This window comes from Zootoca vivipara, chromosome 1 (assembly GCF_965207765.1).
Source record: "Zootoca vivipara chromosome 1, rZooViv2.hap1.1, whole genome shotgun sequence".
NCBI classification, from domain to species: Eukaryota; Metazoa; Chordata; class Lepidosauria; order Squamata; family Lacertidae; genus Zootoca; species Zootoca vivipara.
Genome location: NC_142582.1, coordinates 101,959,696 through 101,973,751, shown reverse-complemented (window position 1 = coordinate 101,973,751; position 14,056 = coordinate 101,959,696). Strand labels below are relative to the sequence as shown.

The 14,056-nt window shown below is 45.0% G+C and overlaps 1 protein-coding gene across 3 annotated transcripts in view; it reads left to right on the top strand.

Moving 5' to 3' along the window:
• Positions 1-9,945: 9,945 nt before the first annotated feature.
• The window catches only part of SNX6 (sorting nexin 6), a 28,883-nt gene continuing 24,772 nt past the window's right edge, over positions 9,946-14,056 (top strand). For 2 of the 3 annotated variants that reach the window (XM_035109543.3, XM_088671762.1), the window contains exons 1-2: positions 9,946-9,974; positions 10,163-10,210. In XM_035109543.3, the coding sequence (XP_034965434.1) occupies positions 9,969-9,974; positions 10,163-10,210 (54 nt within the window). In that variant the 5' untranslated portion in view covers positions 9,946-9,968. Of the gene's footprint in view, positions 10,008-10,162; positions 10,211-14,056 lie in introns of all 3 variants that reach the window. The other variant, XM_088671757.1, reaches the window with a different exon arrangement.

Here is a 14,056-nt window from a genome sequence, read left to right as displayed (position 1 = left end):
GGTGGTTAGAATTTCATTTTGATGGTGGAGGATTTATAGAGAAGGGAGGAAAGCAAGAAAATGAAAAAGGCAAGTATAAGGAATGCCTGTGAGGAGAGCTGGCCCACACATATGGCAAGATGAGACAACCATCTCAGGTGGCAGGATCCACAGGGGCAGCAGATACCAATGCAGAACTATCTGCCCTTGTTCCTGATGTAGTTCTCCACTCATCCCTTTTTCCCTTGCAGGAAAGGAGAGCACTACTTAGATCTGCCTCAGGTACCAAAACGTCTTGGGCCAGCCCTCCCTGTGAGCTGACTTGGTTGAGGGTATGGACAAAATGTTTGTGGAAAATTCAGGAGCTTGAAAGAAGGACGGTAAAAGGTTTTGGGTGCAACAGATTTTGTGCTAGGATATATCTTGCAACACGGGCATAGTACCATGTACTGGAGTAAGTTTAAATGGGTGCTGATGTCATTACAGAAGGTTATATCCAACTAGGTTTTATGCTGAATAGGCCCATTGAAATTTATGGAATTGACAGTCCTGTCCGTTAATTTCAGTGGGTCTGGAGTCTAAACCAGGTGAAGGTAGCCAATGAGTTTCAAACCCTTGGTGAGTTAGGGACTTTTTCTGCATGCAAAGACAGGCATCAGCAGATACAGCTGCTTGGTGGGACATCTTCGAGAGAAGAAAAGGCTAAGGAGTAGATCATAGAATTGGAAGAGACCACAAGGGCCATCCAGTCCAACCCCCTGCCAAGCAGGAAACACCATCAAAGCATTCTTGGCATATGCCTGCCAAGCCTCTGCTTAAAGACCTCCAAAGAAGGAGACTCCACCACACTCCTTGGTAGCAAATTCCACTGCCAAACAGCTCTTACTGTCAGGAAGTTCTTCCTAATGTTTAGGTGGAATCTTCTTTCTTGTAGTTTGAATCCATTGCTCCGTGTCTGCTTCTCTGGAGCAGCAGAAAGCAACCTTTTCCCCTCCTCTATATGACATCCTTTTATATATTTGAACATGGCTATCATATCACCCCTTAACCTTCTCTTCTCCAGGCTAAACATACCCAGCTCCCTAAGCCGTTCCTCATAAGGCATCGTTTCCAGGCCTTTGACCATTTTGGTTGCCCTCTTCTGGACACGTTCCAGCTTGTCAGTATCCTTCTTGAACTGCGGTGCCCAGAACTGGACACAGTACTCCAGGTGTGGTCTGACCAGAGCAGAATACAGTGGTACTATTACTTCCCTTGATCTAGATGCTATACTCCTATTGATGCAGCCCAGAATTGCATTGGCTTTTTTAGCTGCTGCATCACACTGTTGACTCATGTCAAGGTACTACACAACTCCAGAGCAAAGTCCCTAAGACAGTTGGATGGCATCTTGTACACCTTCTAGAAACTCCTGCAGCCCACTTGGTGCCAAATGTATTGCTCTGCTTTCCTTTGGACCACATCAGCAAGGCTGGGAGAGGTGGTTGATATGGGAAGCAGTGATGTTGGCCAATAATTTGAGGTTGAATCCTGAAAAGGAGGGGTGTCATATGTCCCAAGTTCTCAATTCCAGGAGGTGGAGAGGCATCCTGTCCTGAATAGGGCTGCTCAGGTGGCGCTGTGGGTTAAACCACAGAATCTAAGGCTTGCTGATCAGAAGGTCGGTGGTTCGAACCCTGCAACAGGGTGAGCTCCCGTTGCTCAGTCCCAGCTCCTGCCCACCTAGCAGTTCGAAAGCACATCAAAGTGCAAGTAGATAAATAGGGACCGCTCCGGCGGGAAGGTAAACAGCATTTCCGTGCGCTGCTCTGGTTCGCCAGAAGCAGCTTTGTCATGCTGGCCACATGACCCAGAAGCTGTCTGCGGACAAACGCCGGTTCCCTCGGCCTATAGAGCGAGATGAGTGCCCGAACCCCAGAGTCGGACACGACTGGACCTGATGGCCAGAGGCCCCTTTACCCTTTACCTTTACCCCTTGATGAAGCAGATCCACAGCTTGGGGGTTCTCCAGGATTTAACATAGTCACTGAAGGCTTAGGTGGCCCCAGTGGCTAAAAGTGCCTTTTTTGAACACCTTGTATGTCAGCCACAACCCCTTTTGGACAGAAATGACTTGCCACTGTACTCCACGTTCTGGTAACTTCCAGACTGGATTATTGCAATGTGCTCTATGTGGGACTGTCCTTGAAGATAACTCAAACTTCAGCTAGTCCAAAATGCAACAGCCCAATTACTGGCTGGGGTTCCACTTAGTTCACATATAAACCTGTTTCAAATCAGCACCCCTGATTATCATTTCACTTCCACTCCAAATTCAACGTGCTCACATTAGCGTTTAAAGCCCTAAACCACTCTGGCCCAAAATATCTGAAAGACTGTCTCCCTTCCCTGCAGACCATCTTGGGTGTTAAGACGGGCAGAGGAGGCTCTCTTGGTAGTTCCATAATGAAGAAGCTTGGGATGATGGTGACTTGGGAGAGAGGATTCTTTCTGGCAGTCCCTAAATTGTGGAGCTCCCTCCCCACATGGGTGAAACTGTTAACTTCACTATACAGTTCTTGGCAAATGCTGAAGATGCACCTCTTTACCATGCCCAGGAAGCAAGCATTTCACTGGGATAGAGCTATGTAAAGCTTTTGTGTGCCTGTAAAATAGATCTGTACGAAGCTACACTTTCATAATGGGAACAGCTGCTGTATTTATACTACTAGAATACACCCACAGCGTGTTTTTAATTATGCTATACAACAGAAACTCAAAGAAAGGACACTTGGATTCCTGTACTCATTTGATTTACATTAGTTATTTTCTCTTAAAAAGCCGAACATGCTTAAAATTGTAAGGTCTCCTTGGTTTCTAGCAGCTGGACTGCTGGAAGGCTTTAAGGTTTGTAATGTCACCCATACAAGGGAAATTCTTTTTGTAATCGGAGCCTATTCATAAATCTTGCCTGAACTGGTAGCAATGTTAAAATTATACCCGTAGCACCATCTATTGACAATGAAGAGGCTTGCAGCTTAATATTTGTACCTAATTCACATTACACTTATGGAACCTGGATAAAGTACACATTGGCTATTTTTTATGAATTTGCAGAGTGAACTTTCTATATTAGTTAAAAGTTTATGTTCTTTCAGATGCAACACGTTTTCACTATACCTAATAAAAATGTATTGCATAAAAACCTGCCTATGCATTTGGTTAGACACAGCTCTCTTGAGAATCCAGGTCATGATGACCCTGGCTACAATCTATTATGCTTACTGTTTGGGAAAAATTCAGCAATGCTGGAGGGGTTGCCAATACAACTGCCAAGTGCTCAGTGTGGTAGGTTGTGGGTTGGGTTGGCATGATTCAATTGCCACTGTGCTCTTCTTAAAAGCATGAGACACAGATTATTCTTTCTGCTAAGGGTAAGGAGCCACAACTTTATTTGGAAGGAAACCTACAGAACTAGCTTCCCTTCTCATTTTTATTTGCTTGTTTCTAGCATCTGTCACATTTAAAACTCTCACTTCACAGTTTTTCTAGAGACAGGTAAGCTCAAATATTTCTTCCATCAACTACTATTCCTGTTTTCATTTACTGAGGGGTTATTTTGTTGGGTGGGGGTAAGCTTATGTTCCCTTTCTACAGATAATAGCAACCTGAGGGGAAACCAGACAATATATTATTCAAGAGAATCAACACTTTTTCAAAACCAACCTTTGATATCCTCAAATATCTGAACGGCTGTCATATGGAAGTTCATACAGCAAACCTTTTTCCTGCTGCTGACCTAAACTGATGGATTCAAATTACAAGATTATGACTAAACAGAAGATGCTAAGAGCTATTTGACAGTGGAACAGGCTGCCTTGGAAGGCGGTAGACTCTCCTTTATTGAAGGTTTTTAAACAGAGATTCAAAGGCCATCTGTCAGGGATTCTTTAGTTGTGATTCCTGCATTGCAGCAGGTTGCACTGGATTACCCTTGGGGCCCCTTCCAGCTCTAAAGTTCTATGATTCTATTATATGCAAACTTGCTAAGTGCTTTATTCTCTGGATAACCCTTTTGTAATCATCTGTTTATGACAGCAAGGGAGGAAATAATTTTTTTTTAGTCAAGCTCTGAATTACAAGTTCTGAAAGTCTAGGCCAGGCACCCCCAAACTTCGGCCCTCCAGATGTTTTGGACTACGATTCCCATCATCCCTGACCACTGGTCCTGTTAGCTGTTAGGGATCATGTTAGGGATCATGGGAGTTGTAGGCCAAAACATCTGGAGGGCCACAGTTTGGGGATGCCTGGTCTAGGCTATAGCTGTCAGATGCAACCATAAGCCTTACTACAATACACATACTCGAAACAAAATAAAAATATCTCCTTCCAGTAGCACCTTAGAGACCAACTAAGTTTGTTATTGGTATGAGCTTCCGTGCATGCACACTAAAGCTCATACCAATGACAAACTTAGTTGGTCTCTAAGGTGCTAGTGGAAGGATTTTTTTTATTTTGTTTCGACTACATCAGACCAACATGGCTACCTACCTGTAAATACAATACACATAGTCAGGCCTGTGTGTTCTTTCTTGCTTTTGCTTTCTTTGCATAATTCTACAGTTTTCACTAGCAGAAACCGATCATGCAATCATGGGGCGCGGGGAGCAGCTTTATCAGGCACTGAAATCCTGCCAGCTATTGTTTTTGTCCAAGTTTAAACTCTCAGAACATGTTCTTCATTACCGCACTTAGTTGGATACTGGTGGCTAAAATTAAACCAATAGGAATTATTTTTTGGCCATGTTTTACACTCCAGCCGTTTTTATGTATTTGAGTGTTGCTGGTGGGTTTTTTTTAAAATAAAAAAAAACTACTGTTACTTCTCTGTGAGCCATTAATCTGAGTGTGAGGTAAACATCTCTAGCTGTAACCCAGAACACACTGGTAATGTGGCAGTCAAAATTACTTTTGGATAAGTAAATGCTTACAAGAATGCAACCAAACATCTTAATAAAGGAATTAACCTGTAAATATACTTGTTTGGTTTAGGGTTAGGCATGCTCTCTTTTTGTTACTCCACTTGTGTCAACTGTGGTCGTGTTGCTGAGAGCTGCCCATATGTTTAAGACTGCAGCTCTGAGAAGGAAATATTTGCAGTTTACACTCTCAGAATTTACTTAATATTTCCCCCACACACCCAAATACACCAATTATTTATTAAAAGCTGGTTTTAAAAAGCAAACTTAATTAGCATGCTTCCTATGAACATGCTACCGTGTTTCCCCTTTTTTAAGACACCGTCTTATTACTTTTTTTTCTCAAAAAACCACAGGGTGGCTTATTTTTGGTGGGATGTCTTACTCGTATTTTTATTATGAGTCTGAGGGAAGGGAGGTGTGCGTCCCTGGCCCAGCCCTCTCTCCCCAGCCCTGGGATGTTCGCAAAGGGCTGCTCTCTCTCTCCTCTGATGTGGGGACTCACTTAATAGCAATCTGCTACACTGGAGCTTCTTAAATCTAAACCAGTATAATGGAATCTATCTGTGTGATACAGTCCTAGCAGTAGCCTATAGTAAAGCAAATAAGGATCTCTACTAGCCAGCTGCCCAAGACTTAAGTTCCAACAATGTAACACTTTGTAGTGCTAAAATAAAAAAAATCCTTCAGTAGCACCTTAAAGACCAACTAAGTTTTATTTTGGTATGAGTCTTTAAGGTGCTACTGAAGGAATTTTTTTATTTTACTTCGACCCAGACCAACACGGCTACCTACCTGTAACCAGAACTTTGTAGTGCTATCACTGATAGCAAAGAAGCTACCTGCTGAGAACAAAGAAGCCAGCTAAACAGCAATTAAGATTGCTGACTTGGTAAATGGTAGCAATTAAGAAGCAATTGAGCTAGCAAGGTAAAATTTTGTGGGTAAAGGAAGCTAGGACCGGCAGTTTAACTTTTGTGCTCACAAACAGCAAGAAGGAAAAAGTCCTTAATTTTTTTAAAAAAGTCCCCAAGGCAAGGACTGCGATCCAGACTACTTACAAATCCTTAAAGGGGCAGCTCCACAGACAAGCAAGCATAAGGTAGAAAGGAAGGCTGCAAGGAGACAACAATCAGACACAGGAGACTGCCGTCAAGAGGAAATCAACAGGCAACTCATGGGTGGACGCATAGAATGGAAGGGAAAGGTGGAGGGAAGCGAGAGGTGGGTTCTGTGTGTGTGTGAGAGAGAGAGACAGAGAGACAGAGAGACAGAGAGACACAGACGCGCACACGGAGATCTCTCCCTTAAAGGGAAAACAGCCTTTGCATTCAATCGCTCCTCTCCCGTCAAGAGGAAATCAACAGGCAACTCATGGGTGGACGCATAGAATGGAAGGGAAAGGTGGAGGGAAGCGAGAGGTGGGTTCTGTGTGTGTGTGTGTGAGAGAGAGAGAGAGAGACAGAGAGACAGAGGACACAGACGCGCACACGGAGATCTCTCCCTTAAAGGGAAAACAGCCTTTGCATTCAATCGCCCCTCTCCCGTCAAGAGGAAATCAACAGGCAACTCAGGGGTGGGCGCATAGAATGGAAGGGAAAGGTGGGGGGAAGCGAGAGGTGGGTGCTCTCTCTCTCTCTGTGTGTGTGTGTGTGTGTGAGAGAGAGAGAGAGAGAGAGACGCAGGGGGCGGGGGGAGAGAGAGAGACAGACGCGCTCACGGAGGTCACGAGGCTTCGGCAGCCAGCAGCTACGGCTCTTCAGTGCATTTTTACAAGCTTTTAAAGGAAATACGTGTCTGTGGAGCGACAGCAAAATGGAGATATTTTTAAGGGGGGGTTGGCTGGCGGGAGGGGGGTTATTGCTACTGGGTGAAGGGTCTATCAGTATGTCTTATTTTCGGGGTATGGCTTGTATCGCGCAATTGCTTAGAAATCCTGCTATGGCTTATATAATGACTACGTCTTAAAAAAGGGGAAACACGGTATTAGCATGCTTCCTGTGAACACCTGAAATTTGCACATGTTAGGTTAACTGTGCACAATGCAGTGCTCATACTGCTCCTGTGTAAGGACAGAGGCTGTGGAGCAGCAGTCTGAGGTGAACTAGTAACTAGGAGACAGGCAAGGCAACAACCACAATACAGCTCAGAAAGACTGTAGTGTTCAAGATAGCTCAGTTGGTAGAGCATGAGACTCTTAATTTCAGGGTTGTAGGTTTGAGCCCCACATTGGGCAAAGAGATTCTAGCATTGCAGGGGGTGGAGTAGATGATCCTTGGGGTCCCTTTCAACTCTACAATTCTGTGATTCTGTTGGGAAAAGGGGCTTTAAAGATTCCAAGGAAAGCCTGGGTGAAGGCAGTCTGGTTCTTCAATGAAAAGGCTGCTACTTGCAGTTCAGTGGTTCACCACATGGAGTAGCCACTCAAGATTTTAGCAGCTCCTGACATCCTGTTTATCTTCAGGGCACTAACATGGACTTGAAGTCAAAACAAAATTTTAAAAATCCTTCCAGTAGCACCTTAGAGACCAACTAAGTTTGTCATAGGTATGAGCTTTCGTGTGCATGCACACTTCTTCAGACTTGAAGGACTGAACAATGCTGAAAGAGACCACTGCAGGCTTTAAATAAGAGCAAGGTAGATGTGTCCCTGTAAGGCTGTTTCTGTGAAGGAGAAAAAAGCAGGAATGGCTGCAAGGTATGTACCTGAACCACTCAAATCAATTTGAGGTGCAGGACACTCCAGTGACACTCCCATTTCTGGGCTATGCATCTATGAGGCTAGCAATTGTACAACAACAGCACCATTTTACTGCCAGGCTCCTTTGACGCGGATGTGTATCGCAAGTAAGCAATGTGCAGCTGGATTATGGCAGAGTGGATCACATGTGTGTTAAAACACAACTGACTTTATTGGATTCACATATTTGTGTATACAGCCAAAAAACACAGATTTCAACCCAGCTATCAATCTGTAATGTGTTTTGTGTTAGGCAAGTTTTTGGAAGGCTAACCACAGAGGACACAAAAGGCACTTCTAAAGTCGCACAATAAGCCATATTAATGATTTACTTACTCAGTCCCTCTCACAAAAGGTTAGTTATCACAATGGCAGGAATGACTGCAGTAAATGGAAATGGATTATATTTTCAGAGCTTTCACATAACATGCATATTTAACATTGCTGAGGAAGATCCTTTGGGGAGGCATAAACTTGTTTGAAGACTGAAGGAAGAACCAATTGAGCCAGAGCCAAGAATGGTGATGTCAGTTACTTTAGATGTGGTTTTTTTGTCTGATCCTTCCTCTGGCCATCTGCCCTTCAGATGATATTTGGCCTATCAATTCTTCAAATGAAGGACTCTCCTCATTTCAGAAGCAGGAATGTAGGCATTAAACCAATTTTCTGCCTGTCTTGAAAACCAGCCCTAAAAGTGTGAGGCAGGTAAGGAGGCTCAGCCTGTTACCAGGAGTAGCGTACATTTCTTTATAATCGTTTCCTCTACCCAGTTTTGTGTGTCACAAGATTGGGCCAAAATTCTAGCTGTGCTTTTGGGTTTAATTCTATGGTGTCTGTACACCAGTGGAACAGATTTCCACTTGTACAATGGGACTCTCCTCTCCTCTGCAGCCCCCTGTGCACCCTCCAAAATCTGCTTTGGAAGGTCAGCCCCCATCCAAGCAGATTTGGGGGAGTGCAGGGGATAGGAGGGGAAGTCCACTGCATGAACAGGTTTGCTTGCACAATGTTGGATTTCAAATGACCTTGCAGAGAGTCTGTGAAGCAACACTTTCTTCTTCTTCTTCTTCTCCTTCTTCTCCTTCTTCTGGCTTGGCTTCCCACATCTTCATACAGACCTTAAAGCATGCAGTTAGCTGCACAAAGTGTCACTCTTTCTCTTTTTAAAAGACCATATAAACACCGTTGTCATGGTCATGGGAGTAGTACGACCAATGTGTCTTTTAAAACAGAAGCAGTGTGGGTTGCTATCAGCCCTTATCACTTGAGTGGTTCTGACCTGGCTGTAGTCTCTACAGCTCTGAAGTCCAGGTAAGAGTTAAATTAACACATCTGTGTTAGGCATAAACATTTCCAACAATGGAGATGCATTCTTACAGCTGGAATCTTAGATTTGTTCAGATGTATATCCCACTGAATTCAAAGAGACATTGAGAGTAAAATGTGGTACAGTACTTTATTTGCAAAGTGTTTGCCCTCCTAAAACAGTTTGGAAGCGTGGGAATCGGTTGATATTATTATTCACATTTGGCACAGGAGGACGTTTGCCTGAGAGACAGTATCTGAACCTCTCTCATTTTTTACGTTGCAACACGGGGCAGCTGTGCTGAGAGGCCTAAACTAAAGCCTTTCTCAGTCAAATGCTGTGTTCTAGGTAGCGTTGCCCACATGATGGGGGAGCATAATTTAAACTTGCACTTCCCCACCCGCAGTCCAGGGCAAGACCTGCATCACTCGCTCTTTCTGCACACATCGATCCGTAGTAGCTGCAAGCTGACGGGAGTGGCGCCTGCGGCCCACAGTCCTACAGAGCACGCGAGTCTCAAACTATGACCGTGACCATGGAGTCCAGTTCGTTCCCCCCACCCCACTTTCTTTTTCACCGTTCATTTCTGACACAAAACCCAAGGTCCTGAAGTGCAGGGAGCGGGGCAAACGATGCGCTCCCTACACAGCGTTAAGATTCCTGAGGGAGAAATGACGGCGTGTTTCCTTTTATTGTTCCTGTCCTAAACATACTTAACTGCGCGAAGCATGGCTTGCTGCCTCCTCCTCCTCCAACCCTCACTTACCGCGCGCGCGATGCTCTCCACATGCCCGTCACTCGCCCAGAAATAAGACGCTGCCACGGACACCCACGGCCGACGCCGAGCTCGAGCTCAGCCGAACCCCCTTGTTCGCTGCTGCCGCCGCCTGTCCCCGCCTTAATCCCGCCCCTCCGGTCTGGGCTGCCTGGCGGGCTAGGCCTGCGCTTGCTGCTGAGGGAACGGAGTTGAGGGCTGGGAGCAGCCATGATGGTAGGTTCCTGCGGAGCTCCCGCCGCCGCCGTGGTGAGGTGGGAAGGGGCGGCCGGGGGGAGAGCGGCGGGGTCGGAGGCCGGAGTGACTAACCTGTTCCCTTTCTCTCTTTCTCTGTCTGCGGTGGATGATGCCTCGGTCTCTCTCGCCTTCGCTGCCCGCCTCCGCCCTTTTCTTTTTCGGAGCAGGAAGGCTCGGACGACGGCCCAGATTTCCTTTCCGAGGAGGACCGAGGTGTAAGTGCTGGACGCCCCTGACGGGAGGGGGCTTTCTTCCCTGGAGTGGTGTGGGGCTGGGGGGCGGTAGAACAGGTTTCCTTCAGGAAGTGTGGGGCTCTTAGACCCTTTCGGAGTGTGGGGCGGTGGGTGGGGAAGCCAGGGGAGTGAGGCGGCGGCGGCGGCGGCGGCGGCATCATCATCTCCCGGGAGGCTTCGCCGCCCCCACCCGGTTCTCCTCCTCCTCCTGCCCAGCTTCGGTTCCCTGAAAACTCCGCGCTGTCAGGGGTGGTCTGGATGCACCATCATCCTGAGCTGACGCTGGTGACTCTTAACGGAGTTCTCCTCTCGGATTTAAAATACAGAAGCGTTATCATTTTCTCCAATATTAAAATCGAATCCGTATAGCGTTCCGATTTAAAGTGCCACGGCAGGCAGTTGAGATATTATAAACCCCCCGTTGGTTGAACGGGATATCTAGCTGCAAACACTTTTGCTGTTGCTGCAGCTACCCGGTTGATTTAATTTTATTTTTTTGGTCAGTTTTGCAGAGCGACACACTTTAAACCGGTGGGTGTAGTTTGAACCTCTTGGATTGGATTGGTAGGCAGTGTGCCTTTGCTTTTGTTGAGAAATGCAGAAAGAGCTTAAAGCTATTTCCCCCCCCCCCCCCGAATACTTTTTGACTACGGTAGAAAATTATTGTTATTGTTATTGTTTTATATATGTGGGGGGGGGACCCAGGTGGCGCTGTGGTTAAACCACTGAGCTTAGGGCTTGCTGATCAGAAGGTTGGCGGTTCGAATCCCTGTGACGGGTTGAGCTCCAGTTGCTTGGTCCCAGCTCCTGCCAACCTAGCAGTTCAAAAGCACGTCAAAATGCAAGTAGATAAATAGGAACCGCTACAGCGGGAAGGTAAACGGCGTTTCCATGTGCTGCTCTGGTTCGCCAGAAGCGGCTTTGTCATGCTGGCCACATGACCTGGAAGCTATACGCCGGCTCCCTCGGCCAATAATGCGAGATGAGCGCGCAACCCCAGAGTCGGTCACGACTGGACCTAATGGTCAGGGGTCCCTTTACCTTTATATATATACAGTGGTGCCTCGCTAGACGAAATTAATTCGTTCCACGGGTCAATTCGTGTAACGATCTTCCTTTGCCTTCTTTCTGTGCTGCAGCTCGTTCCCCTTTGCTAGACGAATGCCCCTTTAGGTTTTGCAATCAGAGGTTTTTATGGCCACACTTTGCAAGACGAAGCGGTGGCCATAAAAAAACTCATCGTCTTGCGAGGCAACCTCCAATCGCAAAACCTATTCGTATAGTGGAAAATTCGTCTTACAGGGCATTCGTCTAGCATTGGCACCACTGTACTGTGTGTGTGTGTGTGTGTGTGTGTGTGTGTATATACACACCGTATATATATTGTTATTATATATCCCCCCATCTTCCGCAAAGAGCTCCAGGTGGTACCCAGGATTCATCCATTTCCTTGCTCATTTTGTCCTCATAACAGACTTGTGAATAGGCAGGGGAGCCCCAGGTTGAAATCTCTACTCAGCCATTAAACTCTTTGGTTGACCTTGGGACTTTCACCATCTCTTAGCCCAACCTAAGTCCAACACCCTGGAGTCCATAACATGGTGACTGTAAGCAACCGGGTGTCCTTGAGCATTTCCATGCCCCATCCCTTTCACAATTTTTTATATTTATACTTGAGTCATATTTTTTGTTTGGGGAAGAGCCTCATTTGGGGCTTTTTTGTCTGTATTGTACTCGGTCTGGAGTATGTGTTGATGTTGGGGGAGGGGCAAGTTCTGAGCATCACCAGTTTTTCTTACATGAAATGGTCAGTTTGTGTACCCACAGACCCCAAAAGTTGGAGATTAATCAAACTGGCTTTCAAACAAAAGTAAAGAATTAGTGTCATGTGTCCATTGAGGAAAATATATAAACAATAATCAGTGGTTTAAAATGTTTTAGATAGTCGACACATGCATTTTTAAGCAGGAAATGATCAAAAACCATAAACCACTTAAGCTGAAGGAAACTATTCTGTCTCATAGCAGTTGACTAGCTTGACATGGGACAGCTATGGTGGGTGATTCTTGATTCTGCCATTGTTTTCTGTCAGATACAGTTTGGGGAGTCTCATGTTTCTGTTGGTTTAATATTTGTAATCCCAAAAGTATGTGTAAAAAACCCCCAAACTTTTAAACTAATGTTAGAAAACTTGCCAGACCATTGTTTACTTTCTTATTAATTTTATCCTTCGCTTTATTTGCTTTTAAACTTGGTGTACATTTTAAATTCATTTTCAAATTGTTATTTAGACAAGTAAACAATAAAAAAAATCAATAATATATCCAGCTAAGGGTAGGACATAAAAACCTATGCATATTAAATTTTAAAAAAACAATCTAAAGAACCTTGAAGAACTGTAACTTATTTGTTAAGAAGGGAATGTATAAGAACTGGAAGAAAGGGGAAATCACAAAGGAGGAGTAAACACAAGTAGTCAACAGTTGCAGGGGGAAAGTCAGGCTGGCTAAAGCTCAGAATGAGCTCAGGCTTGCAAGAGAAATTAAAAATAATAAAGGTTTCTTCAGCTATGTCCAAAGTAAGAGGAAGAACAAGTAAGTTGTAGGTCCTCTGCATGGGGAACACAGAGAAATGCTGTTGGGTGACAGAGAAAAGGCAGAACTGCTCAACACCTACTTTGTCTTTGTCTTCACCCAAAAGGAAAGCAAGGGAGGGAGCTGCAGCCCAAGATTGGAAAAGAGGTAGTAAGAGAACACATAGCTACTTTAAATGAATTCAGATCCCCAGGGCCTGATGAGCTGCATCCAAGGGTACTAAAGGAGCTTGCGGATGTAATTTCTGAGCCTTTTCTGTTTGAGAATTCTTGAAGAACAGGTGAGATCCCTACAGACTGGAGGTGGGCAAATGTTGTCCCCATTTTCAGGTATCTGAAGACGTGCATGCACACAAAAGCTTATACCCAGAACAAACTTAGCTGGTCTCTAAGGTGCTACTGGACAATTTTTTTACTTATTTGGACTGTGTCAGACCAACACGGCTACCTACCTGAATCTAGATAATTCAACAGTCTGTGAGCATTTGGAAAAGGATGCTATGATTACTTAGACCCAACATGGGCTTCTCAAAAATGTCATGCCAGACCAATCTGATTACCTTTTTTGATGGAATTACAAACTTGGTGAATCAGGGAAAGCCTGTGGACATAGTGTATCTTGATTTCAGTAGTGTTTTTGACAAAGTCCCTCATGATATTCTCACGAGGAAGCTGGTAAAATGTGGGTTGAACGAGATAACTGTTAGGAGGATTTGTAGCTGGTTGACTGACCAAATATCATCCTGGGAAAAAGTGACAAGTGGGGTGTCACAGGGTTCTGTCCTGGGCCCGTTATTGTTCAACGTCTTTATAAAAGACTTGGATGAAGGAATTGAGGGGATGCTCATCAAATTTGCAGATGACACCAAACTAGGAGGTTTCAGAATCAGAATTCAAATGAGCTTGACAGATTGGAGAACTGGGCACAAGCTGACAAAATGAATTTCAATAGAGACAAATGTAAGGTTCTGCACTTGGGCAGGAAGAACCAGATGCACAAATATAGGATGAGGCTTACTTGCAGTACATGTGAAAAGGATCTAGGGGTCTTGGTGGGCCACAAGCTTAAGATGAGTCAATAGTGTGATGCAGCAGCAAAAAAAAGCTAATGCTATTCTAGGCTGCGATCACAGAAGTATAGTGTCCAGATCAAGGGAAGTTATAGTATCACTCTATTCTGCCTTAGTCAGACCACACTTGGAATACTGTGTCCAATTCTGGGCAGCACAATTTAA